The sequence below is a fragment of the Dipteris shenzhenensis genome, chromosome 14, assembly GCF_047967505.1.
Source record: "Dipteris shenzhenensis isolate YYH24624 ecotype China chromosome 14, Dip_SZ_1.0, whole genome shotgun sequence".
NCBI lineage: Eukaryota > Viridiplantae > Streptophyta > Polypodiopsida > Gleicheniales > Dipteridaceae > Dipteris > Dipteris shenzhenensis.
In genome coordinates this window covers 25,354,217-25,375,837 of record NC_141609.1, presented here as the reverse complement: position 1 = coordinate 25,375,837, position 21,621 = coordinate 25,354,217, and the positions used below count along the sequence as shown (strand labels likewise).

The 21,621-nt window shown below is 42.7% G+C and overlaps 1 protein-coding gene across 2 annotated transcripts; it reads right to left on the bottom strand.

Moving 5' to 3' along the window:
* Positions 1-262: 262 nt before the first annotated feature.
* On the bottom strand, positions 263-15,889 carry LOC147894379 (phosphoinositide phospholipase C 2-like). Of its 2 annotated transcripts, none has more exons than XM_087385226.1 (11): positions 15,567-15,889; positions 15,140-15,491; positions 14,553-14,749; positions 14,322-14,457; positions 13,756-14,022; positions 13,312-13,553; positions 13,058-13,175; positions 12,683-12,850; positions 1,416-1,502; positions 833-1,187; positions 263-677 (listed from the first exon to the last, which is right to left on the bottom strand). In XM_087385226.1, exons 2-10 carry the CDS (start codon positions 15,452-15,454, stop codon positions 894-896), a joined length of 1,824 nt encoding a protein of 607 aa, XP_087241352.1. In that variant the 5' UTR covers positions 15,455-15,491; positions 15,567-15,889; the 3' UTR covers positions 263-677; positions 833-893. The 2 variants fall into 2 exon arrangements, with proteins under 2 accessions (XP_087241352.1, XP_087241353.1); XM_087385227.1 differs by having other exon boundaries at positions 15,140-15,486.
* Positions 15,890-21,621: the final 5,732 nt, after the last annotated feature.

Here is a 21,621-nt window from a genome sequence, read left to right as displayed (position 1 = left end):
AAATCCTGTAAACCGGACTGAGTACTGCCTTAAAGCACACTGGATTTTCTGTGGCATGCATTTCATCCATCTCAATAAGCTGATATCACGTTTATGCTAACCACCTAATGCATATACATTCCTACAGTGGGTCTCAAGAAGAGCCCAGCGGAGACTGTTAAAACCTGAGAATAGCATCACTTGAGTCAGTTACAAGATTCAAATTGTCATCAGAGATGCAGGGACCAGAATCTTTCAGATTTAACAAAAAATATTGGTCCCTTTTTTTTATTCTTGTTATCTTCTGTATAAAGAATCTGGGTCAGCCTAATAATTTTCGTCATACCAGTGGGTATACAATATATGAAATCCCATTTCCAAGACTATGTGGAAGCAAGTAGTTGGAAAACACTTAAAGATGTCTTGATCTTCTGGTGAAGATACCTCTTCTTTGAACCTTACTCAAACTTATTTGCATTAATACAAATGAACAAACGTTACTGTCACCAATTCAGAAAGAGATATAAACCTTGAAAAATCCTCCACTTGCTTTCTATATCATAATACAAGGATAATACAGTAAAGCAGATGGACCCAACAGGCTCACATCAGACATTTATTTTGTACGGCACCACTGTCAAACATGCTCCAGTCAATCCGTTTGTAATGATGCTGATGCACGGAACTCCTCAAGCCATCTACAAAAAGTAAACAGTCGAGGCGTAAGTTCTGTATGCCAATGAATAAGCTACCACTACCTAGTGCAATGTAATCACTCTTTTATCTGAACAGAACAGACAACTTATTGAATCCCCGTCTGAGAGCTTAATTTTCAGCCTTTTTGGGCACTTACCTCCAGGCAGCAACAGGTGTAGGCCAATAGCAATATCTGAAAGCAGATATGCACTACTCACTTATAAAAACTCGAAACGAACTAGCAACCTAACAGGAGCTAGCTCTCTTCCCTTTTTGTCATACAGTGGGATTGTTCGGATCCCAGGCCTCAATTCTGAGACTGGAAGGCAAGTCTGGCCACCAAAGTCATCCTTTCCAGCAGCATCATATTCATGAACTTCAATACGGAGTAATGCCAGTTCTGGAACTCGCAAATGAAATTCAAATTCTGTGTCCCAATGAGGGGTCCAATTGTCCATTTTAGTAACCGTTTTGTGCATAATTGTATCTGCTTTCACTCCAGCAATTCCAACCTGTTCCCATTTCTATCGTTAAGGCATTTTAAAGAGTCCTTTCTGCTACATTCCAACTATCTAGAGAAATTTTCCAATCTTTCAAATGAGCTTCTCGCTCTTAAAAATCAGCGACGCCCTACAGCGATGCCCTACACTATAAGAAAAGCAGCCCCAACTTATTTACTTCTTTGAACACACATTTTCTATGAAATTAATGAATGTATCCAAAAGCAGATAAGAAGTTACCCTTGTGTAGAAGTCAGGGGGGGAAAAAGTGTCAAAATGAGTCCTGCTGAATTTTTGGGACCATCCCTGCCCCATGTATACTTTCACCTGTAAATAATTCAGCCAAGAGATGCAGGGCTCTAAGAAAAAACCTTATAAGATCAATACCTAAGACCGATGCACCATTTTGCAAGACTATGCTGAAACTTGATCTAACACATACATGATGGACAAGTTTTATACTCAAGGAAACAAAAGAAGATCAATCTTTTGCACCATATGTATATCAAAGACAACATTCACAACTACAAGGTCATTCTGACACAGGAATCATATAGCAATGAAAAGATTAGATTTAGCAAAATGAACAATGCAGTTTCATGACAGTCACCACAAAGTATAAAACCATGCCATCACTCATGCAGCAATAACTAGCTGCAATGACATCCACACCAGCGTCCACCGTCGTAAGTGCCCAAAAGTGGGTGTACACCTTGTGTGCAAAAATGCTCACACATATACCTAGATGAATCCAGGAACGTTAACCTTCTGTCAAAACTCCAAGGTAAAGGACAAACTCAGTATGATGAAGGTTGTATACATACATACATATATAGAAAAATGCATTTACACATCCATATGTATCGATGTGTGTTAACTACAAATCGCAGCTAGCATATGAATTCATTCATCTGGTCATGTGTTCGGTTCATTTGTGTTCTAGACTCAGTGAGGTAGAGTGATGTTTCCAGACAGCTTAATGAAGCTTTCGTTCGAGGTGGAGTGCAAATAGTGAATTACCAAATGAGTGTTTATAGAGTGGTGGACGAATGTGAATGGTTTTAGCCTTATGAGTGACTATCATGAGATTGAAACTGCATTATGTGTTGTATTTTTAGAGGATAAGTTTGGGCATGTATCTGTACCAAGTCGGGGAGTATGGGGATTACACCTCTGGGCGTAGCAGGATACCATGGCTAGCACTGTCCTCTTCTATGGCACTTGCAGCAGGGGGAGACCAGAGGTGCTGATATGCATGCACAGAGAGATGGTTTGAGGGACTAGGACTCCACATGGACAGACTACCTTCATTCCAGTACAGCATGGATGCTCCGTTTTCTCCCCTCCTATCACACGAGGTCAACCAGGTTATCCGTGAGGATCTATTACAGCTACACACATTCCAGACCTGGTTGGGCCCGAGTGATCTTCTAGTGAAGCTGGGCTTCTACAGAGATCACTTCTTACATATCACAACGGAGGATTTCATTGATCCACCAAGATACACACAGATTCACCTACCCCACTAGCTGAGGATCTCTCTTGGACAGTTCCGGGTCTCTTCACACAGACTTCATATTGAGAGCAGCAGAGCAGAGCGGTTACCCAAGGAGAGGCGCATTTGCACACTGTGTGACATGCAGGAGGTTGAGACAGAGGAGCATTTCATCTTCAGGTTTTTACTATGAGATCCGAGGGGGTTTCTATTGCCTCTTCAAAAATAGTTATGGGATTTTGGCACGTTTCCTCTCCTACCACGAGAGGATACTCCGAGGAGATGACCGTGACCCGGAGCCTGTGACTCGACAGCTCAGACAGAGGGTTGACACACAGATCATACTTGGGGACATCCCCTCCTTGTTTAGAGTCGGAGCCCGACCGACGGGGGTCACAGTGGCCCTGGTTGGACGCAGAGCTACGACCAAGAGACGTACCAGGACTGCACCTTTGAGGGGCCGACAGCACTCTATTGCCAACCTCATGCCTCCACTGCTTCATCCATCCTAATCTGCTGCTGCTGCTGATGATGATGATGATGATGATGCTGAGATTGATATATAGTCAACTATCAACATGACTATGTTGTACTTAGGACTTAGTACTACCATTTTGCATTTTTTGCATTCTACATTGGTGTGGATGCTCTTGACGGAGAATCAAGTACTGCGGCTGGCTGCACACACGGTCATGAAGTCGTGCACATTCCAACTCACCACTGTCAAACTCATGGAGATGGGACGGCAGTGAACAAGGCTCGCCGGTGTGTGGGAGCCTACTTAAGGAAACTGGACTACAGCAACTTCGCCGGGGTTAATACTTCGTCAGGAGTTGCAAAGGATTGTGGGGGACAGGCAGTAGATATCCTTCTGGTTCACAAGCACACGTTCTCAGCAATGAACATCCAACAACGATACCGCCTCCTCTTGAGAATAGGACCTTAGGTGTGGTCCCCCAGCGATAGGTAAAAGCGGGGGGGGGTTGCATTTCAATAGCCCAATCTCCGCCCCGAATGCTTATTGGAAGGCGTGTGGTTTGGATCGGCCTACGGATGAGAGACTACAAGATCTGGATTCTGAATGTTTATGCCCCTGCTTGATGGCAGCAACACCCCAATTTTTGCCAGATGTGGACTCTTGGAGTATTAGAGGAGACTTAACATTCTAGGGTTTGAGACGTACCAAGCGGAGGACTTCGGTATAGTTCATCCATGCGGTCAGTAGTCGTGACCCCTAGAGGAAGGCAAAGTTCTTAAAATTTCTCAATAGTCTTCGCTACTCCATTAGTCAATGGCAACATGATGGTCAATTGGAAAGAGTTGAAAGCTTTTACATGGAGGATTGGGCAGCATAGAGGAGGAGCAAGGAGTATCGACCATGTCCAATCACAAGAAGTGGTGATTGGCCATAACGGCAATCTAGCAACAGTTAAAAAGCACCCCAAAGTTGGTTGTGCGATTTGTTAGAAATGACCCAACAGAGGGTACGCACAGCGGAAGACTTATAGTAATGCCCAGGAGCTCACACAGTGTGGTGTGGGGTGTGGAATCACAAACTTCTTTACTTAATGTGCATCACATAGATGTGCAGACTCATCAATAGACAATGAACCAGCCAGATAGAGAAACCACCAAAATATATATTTCCGTCCAAAACTATGGACACAATACAAAAGAGATAGATCCAGAGTCCCACCAATGGTGTGGTCCTCTGATCTAACCACAAGGTCCTTCTCCTATCTGTAAGTTATCTCCACTGCTCCAACTTGCTTGTGAATGGCTGCTCCAGAAGGTGTGATGATCTCAGCACCTTGCTGCCCTAGAAGACAGCCAAGGTCCAGCCCTTCCTGGCTAAGTCTGCAGCCCTTGTTGCACTCTCTCACCTCCTGTAGATAGGCCCAGAGAGTAGGCTTCCTGCTGCTCCTTTCTGCCCTGGAACTGCTGGCTATGCTGGATGATGAATGAGGCCAAGAGCCTCTCCTTATATAGGCCCTAAGGCCTGCTGAGAAAACCGACCAGTCTGTCCCAATCTGGGCCGACTGGACAGACCAGGTTGGCTGGCCCAACCGACCTGGTTGGCTCAGCACAAACAGCCCCAATAGGGCCCTTTACTGGCCGCACAAAATCGCCCTCCTGGGCTCTCTTTTCCAGGGCTTGCTGGCCCACGATTCTATGCAGGGGCTGAGCCCTTGGCCAACCCTAGATAGGGCCTGGTTGGCTGGCCTTGCCCAGCCCAACCAGCCCTCCATATGGGCTGCCATGTGCTGCCCCATCCCCCGCCATGTCAGCGCCTGTTCTCCCTGCTGGTTCTGCCCTCTGCCAGGCTCTCTCCAGCCACATATGCAGCGCCGTACTGTTCCGTACATTGCTGATGTCATTGCACCTTTTACCTGGGACACCCCGCCAACCATGAATGCTCCAAATCTGTCCTAGATCCACACATCCAGGTAATCTCTCTTTAGGCACATCCTGCCCTAGGTCTCCCTCCCCCACACTCTCCTCACTTGGGGGCTTACAAATGGGGAGGTGACCTTTCCAACACGATTTGGGTAGCAAACACAATTCAAAGGAGCACCACACTCACGAAACTCTCTAGGAAGAGAGGAGAGAGAGAGAGAGAGAAAGAAAGAAAGAAAGAAAGAAAGTTTATTAAAGTCTACGAAAGACCGATGGGTCTTTGAGACTGATACAAAACCTTATACTATGAGCAAAAGGGTGGAGCTACTATGCAAGCATCCTAACCCATGTTAGAGAAAATTGTGTAGACATAGTCAATGCTATCATCATGCATGTCACCATAGTCATAGTCATCCCTGGCATCATCGTCCTCATAATAGATGCAATCTGATCCAATACAATACAATATAGTGCAGCACACACAAGGTATGAACGTCAAGGTACACCCGATGACGGACTCGGCAATGTAGGCAAGAAGCCCGTAAGAGATTGATGTCTGCTGTCTAGAGGAGTAGTCCGTCGTGCCCTCTGGGGGGATACTCTACATCTGACGAGCGTCACAGTAACCCCTGTCAGTCGCACCCTAGGTCTGAAAATAGATGAAATGTCAGCAAGTGTGATCTATGTGTCTGTCCTCTGTCAAGTGTCCTACGTCTCGGTCTCGAGGTCTCTGTCTCTCTTGCTATCTGTGATCGGGGGAACAGCATGCTCTAGGAGGAAGAACTCTATGATCATACCCTAGGATGGATCAAACAAGGCCTCTCGTCCCTGTCTCCGTGATCTGATGAGACGCTCTCTATGTCCGATTGCATCATGAATGAAAGCCGCAAGGCAATTCTAATATGGATATGAGAGGAATCTGGAGAGGCCCTCGAATCTGTCTCTAAAAAGGTAGTGGTATTGTCCACGGATATCGTAGTCGACTGGGCGACGGAAGGCAAAGTGCTCCTCTGACTCAAACTCATGCCGCTCACAATAGTTGCAGATATGGCTCTATCCAAGGATCCCCTCTGCTCGTTCGCCCTCGATACGGAGTCGGTGCGACGACACACGGAACTGCCCAATGGCAATCCTAAGTGAGTGTGGTAGGTGGATCTGGGTGTACCCTGGCAAGATAATGAAACCCTCCTCAAAGATGCGTAGTGTCATGTGCATGGTGTACCTAGGGTTGGATAGCACGTGAACGTGGTACGAGATAGCATAGGACTGGATGGCTATTTTTAGCCGAGATTGCTATATATATAGATTGATTCATATATAGTGCTCGCTTTATATGGAGGGAGCTATTCATAGCATTATGCTATCTATAGCAGGTTTCCTTCTATATACAGGGAGGGCCAGTGCTATTGTGCAGATCAGTTGAGCGCTCCTCAACTAATGGATAGGGCTTGGACCCAAGCCGAGACTCTGGCCATCTACATGGCGGATCATAGGTGGTGTATCAAAGGTCCTCTGGACGGGCTCAGGTGGTATGGGACGCCTAGGTTAGATACGGGCCTATGGATGAGTCGAGCTATAGTCCACGTGCTCGAGGGTGGTTGGGAGGATCGAGGCGCCTGCGCTATGATTCTAGTTGGATTGAGGACGAGATTCTAGGTCAATGATAGGGTGTTGATGTGATTGGTTGTGTAGGGAAGAGTGGGCTGGTTAGGGAAAGAATTCGCTCTAGGTTCTCAACGATGAGATTCCTATCCTAGAGACCTAGATTTGCTGCAGTTGAGAAGTAGGAGGAAAGAAAGGGCATTCATAAGCCAAAGAACGGCTTGTCTAGGAGATTTGGGCATCAAAGACAGGGGCGATATGATTGGGGCAGGCGCTTGGCTTTGGGAAGGAGTGTATGGCCTGATTTTAGCACGTTTTTGCTATTTTTGGCTGGCTAGAGAAAAGCGGAACCAGATCTATTAAAGCGAGACTGTTTTTTGGTCAAAAAAGCAGGTTGCTTTTTTGTTTTTCTCTAGCAAGGAAAGCACTTGCTCTAAATCAAGCACCCACCCTAAATTCGCCTAGCTTTTGATGGCCCTTCCTGGCTATTTATATACCCGGGATTACTCTCTCTCACTTCAGCACTTCAGCGCATGAAGGCGAATCTCCCACCCTCTTTCCATCTGAGATCAGCCTTTCAGATTCCGCCATCTTTCTTGCTGTCCTCTACCTGCCTTCTTCCTTGATTCCACGCTGCGCCAGATTCTCTTTTGCTAGTGTGAAGAGCACGTGCTTGGACGCAACTGCTTTCCTTCTAGTCCCTCTCCCATGCGAGATATTTTCCAGCCATGGAAGGACATCAAAGTAACGAGACACCTATGTTGGATTATTGTTTTATTGAGATAGAGGACGAGGCTACATCGGAGATTATTCCTTGTAGACCTCATGACCTGCTACGAGAGATGGATTTTTTGATGGCTGAACTCTGTGCAGCTCTTCACTACTATAAGACCCCAAGCCAGAAATATATTGAAGAAGGCTCGTGCTGTTCTAAATGTAGACAGCTTGTTCTAGAGTCTTTATACCGCTTCTGAGTTATTGAGAAGCGATGAAGAAGTTGAAGTCCTCAGTTTTGACCAACACCCAATTATTTTTGGCTCGACTGGATCTTTTGAGCCACTTTTGGTTCAAGATGTTCCCCAATTTTGTATGAATTGTAAATTGTCTTGTTATTAAATTGACCAAGTTTTGGTTAACTTGGGTTTGATTTGTAACTAGTGGCATCTATAATTTGATGGTTTTTTTCAAATTATACTTTTCTTGCATATATCTTGAAGTTTTTTAGGTATATGGTACATTGATGGTGCCCGAGTATTTGTTACATATTAGACCGGATTTAACAAAGGCAATTGGATTTCCCTTTCTCGAATCTTGGTGCATAGATTCTTGTTTGGATTCTATTTGAAGTTTTGATCTCGATGTGATTGTGAGTTATGACGTTTCTTCGAGTTACGTATGAAGGTTCTTATTGATTAGACCAGGATGAGTCCTGTTGGATACCTTCTTTGAATCGTGTCCAAAGGCGGGGTTATTTTGATTCTCACTCTTTTAGCCGAGGTCATGGATAGTCAGGATTCAAGAGTTGTTAGGGATATTACCTACTGGGTTTTCTTCTTTGACCTATTGGTTGGAGTATTGTAACACAAGGGGGTGATATAATCACATTAAGAAAAGGATTGAGAACGGATTTGCCACCCTGACTCAATCTGGGATCATCTGAGTTGAAGAGGGATTGGCTACCTGATTTACTCATATTGTCCACTGAGTTTTTTATTTGCCTTATATTTTGGTGGTATGGGACACTAAGGTATGTTACGCTTAAGATTCTCTGATGTGGTGGTATAATCCAGCGTGAAACAATACCCAAGGACCTCTAGGGTGAAGTGCAAGTAGGCTGAATTGAATTGGGGGCAACCTAATTAGGTTTTTTTTTTAACGAGGGCTGACTAAGATTCTTTACCCTAAGAGAAGCCATGTATTTTTTGGTCAATCCTAGAGCTCCATAGTTTAGACTCAATCTCAAGGAGGGTTACCACATCTCTTTTAATGATGGTCTATCAGTGCCTTGATTGGAACTAGGTGTTCCTAGATAAGAGATCCTAAGAACTGGATGATCCTGTGCTCGCAGCGGTTTATTGTGCACAAGTTTATACTGGATATTCGATAGTGGATCTTGTTTTAAGAGATTTCGGATAGTATGTTTCCGTTACTCCTATGATGGTTGACTATATACATGTCTAGAATAGTACCATTGACTGCATATAGCCAATTGAATTTTTACTGATTATCCTCATGTAGGGGCATTCCAAGGATAGATCAGGGGACCATATCTTTGGTCAAGATTTTGCCCATTGATACTTCCATAAAGATTCTTTCATCATGAGTTATGAACGGATACCTAATTGTTCTACGATGGAAAGCCTGTCATGTATTTCAACCCAAGAATTTGAATTACAAGGATATTCTGTTGAGGGATTTTCTGAATACGAAGTAATTCAGGACATTAGGGTTGATAAAAATTGCAACCCAAAAATTGACCTCGAGGGGCTCAATTGATGGGGTTGTTCGAACAATGATTTTTGAGTTCAAGGGTATTCAGCATGATGAATATTTTTTCGTGAATTCCCAGTTAGAACTCAATAGATACGTCCGAGCCTTTCATGCCACAAACTTTGGTTGTCTATGAGCAATTATGTAAACTGACTTGCCGAAGTGCTTCACTGCTAGCCTGAACAATCTACCAGCTCTCACACCATGCGCAAGAACCCTCCTTATTGGACATGATGCATTTCTTCTTGCCAAATATTAGTTTGATGCCCTGATCAACAAATCTAGACACTGATATCAATTTTGTGCCAGTCCTAGTATATATATCATTCTACTAATATCTCTCTATGAACCATCGATGACATTCACTGTGCTGGTAACTTGCTATCATCACCAGGACAAATGTCCTAAGGTTTTTTGGTTTTCCCAATCTAAAGATATTTCAGCTTGAACAAGCGATGTAGCAAGAGCATTGGCTAGCTTACAGCCAACATGTGAGCAATGAGCTGATTTTCTACTATAGCGATTCCGGAGTTGATATCGCTTTTGTCTGCATTGTACATGGGCATAATACTGGAAGTGAAACATATTAGTAACAACAAATAAGCAACAGCTTCATGTGAGCATCATCATCTTCAGCTATAGCTGCAAATGAGGAGCAGTGGCTCTCAGAACAACTTAGTAGCATCCTCACAGTGCAAGAGCACAATGATGTGAGCAAAGCAAATAAATGACCTTATGTAACACCTTGCAAGAACTAATAGTTGCAAGTTGGAAACAGATAAAAAGTACTACATGTGACATGTGCAGCAATGGCACTGCCAAGACCATCAATATAGTATCACACAAATATGGAACACCTACAATAATAGATGCATATGCATCATTACGAAAAGAGAAGCCTAAACATGCATCATTATAGACATGCATGTTTGGCCTTAGGTATCCATTTGTAGCACATGCATATGTAGCACCTACAATCGTAAATGTATATGCCATACATTAATCAACAAGACATGAGCTGATCATGATACTTTGATAGGTGAAGCAACTTTTCTGCATATCTTTTTGTCTTTTTCTTCAACTAAATACACTATATACCTTCACAAGACTAGAATATATCCAATCTTACAAATTACATTCTTTTATATAAAACAAGCAAAAGACAAAGGAAAGAAGAGAGTTTCTAAGCAAATTTAGAGTAAATAAGAGTTCCAAAGCATAAGCTGCCATCTAGGTTTCCAAAGATTCCAGAACAAATACCAATGGCATGATTGACTGGCCATAAACAAATGCTTCTGGATCTATATACCAAATGTCAAATTGTCTAGCAGTCAAGCATTCTTAGCACAATGTGAGCAACCTTCATTGTCCTTCACCTTCACAAAGGATTCTGGATCCTCTAACCACCCCAATCAATAAATCCAATCTTGGGCTATAAGATGGCACCACCAGGTTCTCTCGAGTTCTGATCCTCCCTTTTTTTATTTGCAGTCGTGCACCATTTATCCAAGCTAATCACAGTAATGGCATTTCTTTTACTGTTTCTTCTTTTTCACTATCTCAAGAGTTTATACCTAGATGAGTCCAGGAACATGCCCAAATTCATCCTCTAAAAACACAACATAGTGCAGTTTCAATCTCATGATAGTCACTCGTAAGGTTGAAAACCATAGACTCCATAACGCACAGCAGGGACTAGCTACTATGACACCCCCACCAACATCAACAGCGCCCAACAGTGGGTGTAGACCATAGTATAAACACATGCTCTCACAAATACAAATCCACGCCCCCACACATACTTGAGCATCCATTTATACAAAGTCTTTGTACTGAGTTTCTGTCGGCATTTCGGAGGTGAAGGGCAGACTCAGCCATGACAAAGGCTAGCACTAAAGGAGAAGGCTAATCAAAAGGTAGTCCAAAATCTCTTCATTCAAGCTACAACTGCTTGTGAAGACTAAACAATTTCATTTTAGTCTCTCCCAGACGAGCATCTAAATCTAGCTGATAGGGCAACGCACCACTTAAGATAGAAAGAATTATCGCAAAACCAACAAGCCGCAACATGGGCGAAAACTTCACAAGGTGAAATTTGCATGTCCGAGAATATGGCAGAAGCATATAATCCAGGAACATGCCCAAACTCATCCTCTAAAAACACAACATAGTGCAGTTTCAAGTTTCAAGCTCATGATAGTCACTCATAAGGTTGAAAACCATAAACTCCATCAAGCATAGCAGGGACTAGCTACTATGGCATCCCCACTGACATCATCAGCGTCCAATAGTGGGTGTAGACCATAGTATAAGCATATGCTCTCACATATACAAATCCACATACCCACACATACTTGAGCATCCATTTATACAAAGTCTTTGTACTGAGTTTTTGTCGGCACTCCGGAGGTAAAGGGCAGACTCAGCCATGACGAAGGCTAGTGCTAAAGGAGAAGGCTAATCAAAAGGTAGTCCAAAATCTCTTCATTCAAGCTACCACTACTTGTGAAGACTAAACAATTACATTTTAGTCTCTCCCAGACGAGCATCTAAATCTATTTGCGATTGTGCACCATTTATCCAAGCTAATCACGATAACAGCATTTCTTCTTTTATTTCTTGTTCTCACTGTCTGACAAGTTCCCATCCTCTAAAGAGTCTTTTTTAAGTTACCATGTACAAGCTTAAAAGCTTACACTTCGCCACTGCTCCCTCATACAACTTTTATCGACCCTTCTCGAGATTACTTCTAATTTCTTCAACTGTAGCAGACTTACCAATATACTCTCGCCTCTTACTCCACAAGCCTTTTCCCTTCAAGCTCACAAGGAGGATTCAGAGGATTGAGCGGTCTTTTTGGCCTACAAAAGAGAGATTGGCCCAATAATGTGTGCAATGAACCACATGGCAGTTACGTAATGGATGCATGACCGAAGCATTAATGCGTGCAATGAACCACATGGCAGTTACGTAATGGATGCATGACCAAAGCATTATGTGGGAATCTAGCATAGGTTACTGCTGTGTGTTGAGAATTGAGATGGCTCTGTAGACTTGCAAAGAGCAGTTGCCTACCATTAAAGAGAGCATGGTCATCGAGGGTCTTAAAGACCAGTAGCTAGAATTTGTAGAAGCACTGGAGGAGTCACTTGTATTCATGAAAGCCAAAACAGCCAAGGCAGGTCATTGACTATGCAAGCATTTGATATGTCCATGGGTTATTGCATCCTGTCTGAGTGTGGGTTATTGTCCCTTGATGTAAGCCCATCGATAAAAAGCATTGGATTCAATTCAGATTATTTAAAAGGTGCACACAGTATAGGGAGGTATATCTTTAATTGCAAAGGAGTGCTGAAGAGTGACTCGCCATCACCTTTCGCCATTCTGAAACGCTCATGAAGCTGCTTAGAAGGTAAGTGACAACTGACACCTCATGCCCCCACCTTTGAATGCAATGTGCATGAATGCCACTAGCAGTAAACAGTCATTTGACATAGCCTCAGCAAACCTTATCAAGACACACCTTCAAAGTATTTTTCACAGGGCGAGGCGGCAATGGATCATATAAGTCTTGAACATTTGATTCTGCTCCAGAAAACTTCGAAAGAAGACAGTCTGGCTTTTTCAAATACCCACAGCCTCCATTCGCTCTGAATAATCCATGCACTAACCAAAGTGGTCTCCCATAACCCTGAAGCATAGTTTAAGCAGCAACTTACAATGTATACCAAGTAGCAAACATACCATAGCAGTTTAGTATTGGATTTAAACATGCAAATCTGATCATTCTTAGTTTACATCACCCACCAAAGAAATGATTGTCAGCCATAATTTTATTAGTGGCTTCAGCTTCAAATGTAATCTGTAGGCATTTCAATTTACCAGAAAACGAACAGACCTGCATGTTGAATGCAACCATTTGTGCACCATGTGCCCATGCTTGAAGGGGATTATAGTTTGATGAATCAAAACGTAGCCCATATGGGTATATTCGGAGAAGATTTTTCTGCGTGAAACTGAAACAAAGGTAAGACAATTATTAAAACCCCTGTGCCCTTGATAATTCCAAGGTAAGGATGGCCCAATTGATTTAGACATTCCACAAGACTAGCAAATGAGAATTTGAGTCAACAGTTGCACCTACGGCCATACCTTAGAACAATGTCACCATGGGCCTTAGCTATTTTGGAAAGTTGAGGTTCGCTCAAGCTAACCCGTCTTGCATACTGATCTCCTGAAGCTAGTGAGTCTTTCAAGGATTTGCCGTGAGGCTTCCCTGCTCGGATGGTGATAATTCTTTTGTATTCTGGTGGAACATTTGTACATTTCTCTGGTGGTTGATTCTCCTCATCAGACATCTCCACTTCAAGCCCTGTGTCAGTTCTTGGCAACACCTGCAAACAAAAGAGAAATAGGTAATAGTCTGCAATTTATTCTACCTGTAAAGTACACCACCAGTCTGATAAAACAATGGACGACACTTGTGGCCACAGAAATGCTGTGGTGTGATCCAAAGTTGCAAGTAGAAGATCTGAAACTGGGCATGAACTTGCAATTTACAATTTCTCACAAACGTGATGATTCAGGGCAAGCTACCTTTTCTATGTCTTCATTGATGCCTTCAGTGACGTCAGGAAGCTCTTCACCCCAAGGTTCCTCATGTTGTGATTTCTTATCTGCTTCTGTTCCACCTCCTGTCTTCACTTCAAGAACTTTTCCATTCTCAGGGGTTTTAAGATACTCCTTTGGTGGTTTGGTTGAGATCAGAATTCTGTTTTTCAAAGATTCTGGCGAAGGGAATTCTTTCAAAACTTCCTGTGAGTCTGGATAGAAAAGAGTGTCGCCCAAAATCCGATGAACTATCTGCAGTGACAGCAAACCGCCAAGGCTTTCAGATGTGTGTTTGTACGAGTTCATGCATGTGTGGCATCATGTGTGTGCCTTTGGAAACGCTCTGCACAAATGGTTTACGTACGTGATCCAACAAATGATGATAAAAAATAGGCAAAGTCCTTCAAAGACATTTAAAAAAATGAAAGAGAAATACAACAATTGTTTATCATGGTGCCTGTAAGCAGCTTGGTGTATTTGTAGGTGAAAAAATCCTCACATTTGCAAAGTTACATATAGCTGGAGTGCTCTCGTCGATAAGAATCATATACCTCGGCCACTTGGGCTTGCAAGGGAGCTGGAAGATGATCTTCAAGAGTAATGATAACTGGGTACGGGCTTCTAACAAATGCATACTCCTTTATCGTTGATATGCAAACCTCAAAGTCAACCGGTGCAGTGAGAGTTCTGTAAAATCGCAACGCGGCTGATGAGACGTAACTGTCCCAAACTCGTTGAAAAACAAACCAATCAATAATTGTTTCCATTAATCAAGCAGATACCTTCCATGTAGAACCTGAACCTTATCTTTTGCTCCGTTTGGCCACAAGTCCAATTCAATTACGCGTACACCTCTGAGCAGCGCTTCTTTGATGGGCTTTTCACTGCAATCGCTGTTAAGCTGGTTGCCCGTGAGATAGGAGTTGTGCCCAGTATAAATGAAATAGTGTGACATGGGTTTATTCATGTCATGATGCACCTAGAAGAAGCGCTGCTCAGTAGGGTCAAGTTTATGTTGTGCATCCATGCAGATCTAAAAGCATCAATCATGATCATGAATAAATTTCTACAAACTTTTCCGTTCACAGCGTACTTTGATCCACTCTAGAGCCTTCAACTTGTAGATAGCATTTGCGTGCGCCTAACACAGATGATACACTCGAAAGGGAGATTTTAATAGAACTTCAACGTCACATTGCGATTGATATCTTGACCATACACCCGAAATGGAAATTTTTCGATTTTAATCGAACTTCAACAGCACAATGCGTCTCAACGTTAGCTCAAGCGCATCTGCGCGCATACAACGTTCCATTCTCGAACAGAGGTAAGGCAGATAACAGAGGAAGAGATAGTAAAGGCAAATTACAGTGGAAGAGATGGGTGGATTAAAACTTTCGCTGAAAAGGTAGCCGAAGAAATTGTCTAAGCTGAATCCAAGCCGAGAAACCTTCGCCAAGATGAGGTTCTTGTCACTTGGGTAGCGCTTCATGATATTGTTTACCTCTTCCTCGGACTTTGACTCGCATTGCACCTCAACCAAAAAATTTCGGAACTGGTTCGCGTCCATCAGCCCATTCGCAGAATATGTTTTGAAAAGAATCTGGACATCCTCAGGTGGAGATAGATCCAGAACAACCTTTGGCTGTGAGCAGCAGACGAAAGACTTTACTAAGGCTGACATTTCCGTCAAGACTCGTGCTCCGGCCCTTCACTCTGTCCTGCAGAATGTGTTCATCGAGCAAACCTTAGCCACCATTCTTTCACCATCTTACACAGCATTCAGCCGAGCTTACCTCAATTGTTAGAGCAATCAATTACGCGCTCCTGCGTCTCGTGCTGTGTGTCAAGCGTCGGCTACAAAGAGCCGCAAGAAGGGACCGTCGTCATGTGGGGGAGCTGCGAATTCAAACGAGGAAGGTCGTCGCGTTTTCCAAGAAAAGTGGAGCGAATCAAAAGGAATGGAAGAGGCGAGAGGCAAAGGAAAGAGAAGGGTACGAAGATGCAAAGCGAAAATGCGGGAGGGAGGAGGGCGCCATAGCCAGGGATGTAAGATAGCCAGGGAGGAAGCAGAGATGGAAGAGATGGGAGGGAGTGAAGAAGGTGAATGCAAAAAAAACACAAAGTGATGTTTTTGAGAAGTGACTTAGTGTGGACCCTCTCTAAGACGATGACTCCTCTCCACTCACCACTTTGACTACTCACTCCTCACCAAAATCTCGACTCTCAATCTCACACCCCTCACATCACCTTCCCGGTTCATTGCACCACTTTTGACATCCCTCTCAGCCATTCGAATGCCTCACTGATGCACAATCGGACTATCCCACATGACCCTGTCGGAGCAAGGATATTATCCACTCAGAATGAACCTCCCTGCTCCTCTTGCCTCTCAGAATTTTTATCCTTACATCCTGCCTATACCTCATATGGATTCCCTGTACCACCTCAGATGGATTCCGGTGTAGGAAACCCAATGCGACAGGCTCAGATCTCCGTCTACCCGGTACCAGTGTAATCTCTCTTATGTGACAGACCCCCCATGGGGTAGGCAAAGGCCATGGGTCCTGTAAACGTGGCAAGCAGAGAAGCCGCGAGTCGCTTCTACAAGAGGTAAAGGTCGACCCATGGCCTCTACCACCCGTCAAAGTCGATGGGACGAGGACACCTTAGCGTTTGAGAAAGTGATGTTGATGGGCCATTTTGCAAGTTTTAGACACATCAATGTTTAGGAAAGCGTCTACTATGATGCTGGGGCTACGCGCGACACGTCATCATGGTTCGATCGCCCACCATTTTCTGGCTATCAAAGTCGCTTGATCCAACAATTTACATACAAGTCTCGATAACTTTGACGGAAGGTAGAAATCTTCCACTCAACCAAGCTTCAACTGACAATTGCCATTCCATGCCAAGGAACGCCTCTGCTCCAGTGCTTGGTGACACCATTAAAGTCTAGATTCTACCTTGGCAAATAGCCCATTTCATCCAAATCTCTAGCTACAGGTTGTGCCCCCTCCTCACCCCCTAGAACTTCTTTGAGTTGAGTTCTCCGGTTGTTTTCATCCTACATTTGCAGAGCAGGTTTGCGGGCTTGTACATAGGGACCAAATAGCAGGATCCAACTATCAATTCTAGTGTCTATCCCTGATGCATAGGGACCTACTCTAAAACTGAGTGGTTATAGGTCTCGAGTTTCCTTAAAGCGGAGTGGTTTTTAATCTAGAGTTTCCTTAAATGGAGTTTCCTTAAAACAGAGTGGTTAATCAATCATACCTCGATCTAGAGTTTCCTTCACCTTACCCTTCCGAGTAAGCAAAACAAAGTGGTCAATGCGTAGATCAGGGGTGAAAATGAGACGGAGGCTTGATGGTGTAGCTCTCTCAGAGAAGTTGGGGGGTGCCAAGGTGAGGAGAGAGAGAGAGAGCTAGGCATGTGTGTTTTGGGGGTGATGCTAAAGTACATCTATAGATTCCACTCCATGGCTTTGATGACTCACTATACACAATCAATCATTCCTTGATCTTGAGTTTCCTTAACCTTACCCTACCTTTAGCAACACAGAGTGGTTAATACCGAGATCAGAGGTGAAAGTGAGAGGATGCATGACTACGTGGCTTCGTGAGAGGAGCTAGGGGGTGCAAAAAGTTGAGGAGAGAGCTCTTAGTGTTTGTTTTGAAGAGTGGGGTTGGATTTGGTCCCTGGAGACTCCACTCATAGTTTCCAACATGTTCATGACTTTGACAATGCACCATGCATAACTAATCATACCCTGATCTCAAGTTTCCTTAATGTTAATCTTACCCTTCCTTACAACAAAATAGAGTGGTTAATGCCGAGATCAATGGCCAAAGTGACATGGAGGCATGAAGGCATAGCTCTATGAGAGGACATTAGGGGGGTAAGAGAAGTCAATGCAGAGCTATGATGTGGAAAGGTGGAGAAGAGAGCTAGGAGTGTGTGTTTTGAAGAGTGAAGGTGAGAATGGCCGCAGACTCCACTCACAATTTTTGACATGTTCATGACTTTGACAACTCCCCATGCACAACCCATCATACTTGATCTCGAATTCCCTTTAACGTTACCATTTCCTACAACAAAATAGAGTGGTAAATGAAGGTGAACGTGAGATGGAGGCATGAAGGTGTTCACTCTATAAGAGGAGCTAGGGGGGTGAGGGAAGTCAATGCGCGAATTGGAAGTGTGTGTTTTGAAGAGTCATACTGGAGTACATCTGCAAATTCTAGTCACGATTTCCAATACATTCATGGCATGGACAACTCACCATGCACAACCAATCATACCCTGATCTTGAGTTTCCTTAACCTTATCCTTGCCTGCCCCTCGAATTTAACTTGATTCTTTTTTCGCCTCTCAACCATAGGCCATGTGAAACCTTGCTATCTCATATTCCCACAATTCTTTTCTTCAATATTTTCACATCCATAGGGTTAGATGAATGTCTCCTTCCAATCTATCAAATTTGCTATCTTGCACTTAGGTATAAGTATAACCATAGCATGTGACCTAATCACAAACCTCCACTCATTATTTGCTAGGCCCGGTGCTTGCATCCCTTTCAATATTGGGTGTTAACTTGGGCTATGGATATAACGGTGGCAAAGCTTTTATGCCATCCAAAAGAGAGTGCCTGCATCCCTCTCACACTTGGTTTGCCAAATGCATTCGCTGGTCTAGGACAAAGATTTTATCAAAATTGCCTACTCATCTCACATGAATACATCATGCCCTCCCACAAGGTTCTTTCAGAAGCATATGCTAACCTTGTCTAGTAAATTTCTTGGACCTCCACTACTAAAGGTTTGACTAGGTCACTAAACCATGTTATAGAGCCTCTTATGGATTGTCCACCTTCCTTGAGAATTTTCCTCATCATGTAGGTTCACCGCACTAAAAGCTTGGAAAGAGTGATTTAAAGTAATATCAAGTTGTGGAGCAATACTAACTCAAGTGGTTGGACATTCTCCCACCTCATGAGTTGTGCATATATTTCTAATGATAGTAAATTTTGGGTTGCACATGAGGGACACATGTTGCAAAAAAGAATCTTCTATTTAGTGTTTTTGTGAATCTAGGGGCTCTAATTGAAAAGAACTAACAACTATTCCTCTTAGTTCTTTTTGTAGGGTTTCAATCTCCAAAGCAATCTAATGACTAAAATGGACAAGTTTTATGGAGGCGGCAAACTTCAAGGGTGTTAAGCTTGCCTTTATTTTTAATTTGGTTAGGAAATGCATTTGAGTTCTAGCATGTCATCATATTATATGCACCCAAATGAGCATAGCATTAGAAAAAATCATGTTTCGTAACCAAAGAACAAACATTCACTCTTAACGTAATTTTCACATTTTCAAACCAAAATGTGTAACTTGTGAAAAGTGCTAAGGAGGTTTTCCTTTTTCTTTACAAATTCAAGCCCAATGGTTGTTATCAGAAACAATTACACATGTTTCCCTTCGCAAAGTGTGCTCTTGATTGCATATATAGTCAAATTTGCTCCTTCATTGGGCAACATATAAGGGGCGATTTATGCAAGGGTTGCATGAGGATTCTTGGCAACATTCATTATTACAATAGGTACTTTTTGAGGGCACTTTAGACCCCATTTTTATAAGGGCCCCTAGAATGTGATAGGAAGGGCCCATGGCATGTGACGAAGTGACAACTAGTACCACACATTAAAGGCAAAGGGTAGAGGTAAGTGCAAAATATACTTTATGAGACTTCCAATAAGGACCTTAGAGAACCTAAGCATCTTGGAAAAGGGTACACCTACTCCCTCTCATGGAAGCGCATAACCCCAAATATCTCAAAGTTTATGCATACTTTAAAGTTAATGAGTATTCTGACCCGTCTACAATGAGACATACATACGTACATACATACATACATACATACATACATACATGTATATATATGCATGTATGTATGAATGTATGTATGTATACATATATATGTATATATAGTTGGTCAATTAGACATGACATCTTGCAATGTCCTATCCAAATGCTTCTAAGGCATAGCTATGTGTCAGAGGTGCCTCATCCCATTTATTAGCTTCGTATCCTCTATAGCATTCGCAATGTGGCTGTTAACTCTTATACTACAAGTGCTACTAGCATGCATATCCGTGAGTATGATGTGCATTCATTCGCCAATTTATCCATTTGCATCCTGATTGTAACCCTATCAAGGCCTTTATATACATATTTATCCAAATATTTAACTGTTGTGATATTGATGTGTGCCTTGTACTTCATGAAGAGGAAAGGATTCCAATGATTTTCTACAACACCCTCTTTCACCTATATCTTTCTACCATCATCTCAATGCATCTAAACATGATAACCATCATTACCCACAAGAGTACATTGAGAGAAGGATAACCATCATTACCCACAACAGGACATTGAGAGAAGGAACGTGGGTACAGATGCATTTAATGCCCCACATGGGCCATGAACATTAGATTGTTTAATAAGTGCATGCAACTGAGGAAATAATGTCACATCACGTATCTATGCACATACCAAGCGGTCATAGTGGCTAACCTCCGTAGGTTTATATGCACCTTCCAAAGTCAACAGTATATGTGAGTGTGGCAAACCTCTCTTTTGAAATTCTATCACACAAACATTTCCAGCTACTTTGCCAAACAAATCATCCTTCAGAATTGATTGCATCATATCCTTATGCTTTTGATAAAACACACAAGTTGTCAGATCTAGGTCCTGTGCAGTCTTGCATGGCAAAAGTCCTCCTGATGTTTCAACCCATTTCAGATTGCAAGTAAATGTAATAAATAAATCTAGCTTACCTCTTTTCCTTACAATTGCCATTGCATCTTGATATAATTGGCACATATATCGTGGTCCTCCTGTAAAAGATGATGGCAACACAACTATATGTCCTGTAGCATTGCCCAATACATTAAATGCCCCATCAATTGCATCGACCTTGCCCATTAATCCTTGATAAACCTCTGCATGCAAAGACACTTGATTGTTGCGTATCCATATTAGCCTATATTCTTCCATGCTACTATATGAATCAACAATGTACTATTGGAGTGATCTTCCCCCACACAAAATGCATGCGTATGTATCTAGTCTCACTTGCAAACAGTATGCATAGCATTGTCTCTGTGTAATACACTTGTGTCTCTATATCTCATGCAATGACATGTGTCTAGGAACATCACTATACGACATGTGTACATGCCAACCGTCCTCCCCTCCAGGAAACAAAAGAACATACATGAGTGGCATGTATATCACTATAAATTAGATATTCTTTTGACATGCCCATTGCATCTTAAAATTTGAATGTCTCTATTTCCAACATCAAAGTCGTCCCCTTACCTTGGCATGATAGTAGCAACTTCGCTAGCAGTTGGAACTAAGTATTTTCTAGAGGTCGCTAGCAGTTTGGAACTAAGTAGCAACTTTGATTGCAGTTGGAGCTAAGTATTGCCTAGAGTTTTAATGATTCTCATAGATCACCATCTTTACATTTGCATGTGGATTTGTTCTCAGAAGTTTCCCCATAGCTACTAATGCACTTGCATTTATATTGCATGCATGCATCATTCTCTGTAACTCTTCCCAAAATGTCATCGTTTAAATCAAGCATCTCATTCAAATGATTTTCAAGTTCATGATCTGTGTCATGAACATATAGCTATGAACCGTGGGACCTCTTGTCTAGTCTCATCAAGCAATAATGTCCCAACATGATGATATACACTGCCATGAACTCGAAAGTTATGTATACCTCTATTTCCTGAAAACAGTTCATCAATTTCAGACAAAAGCCATCACATTATTGTAA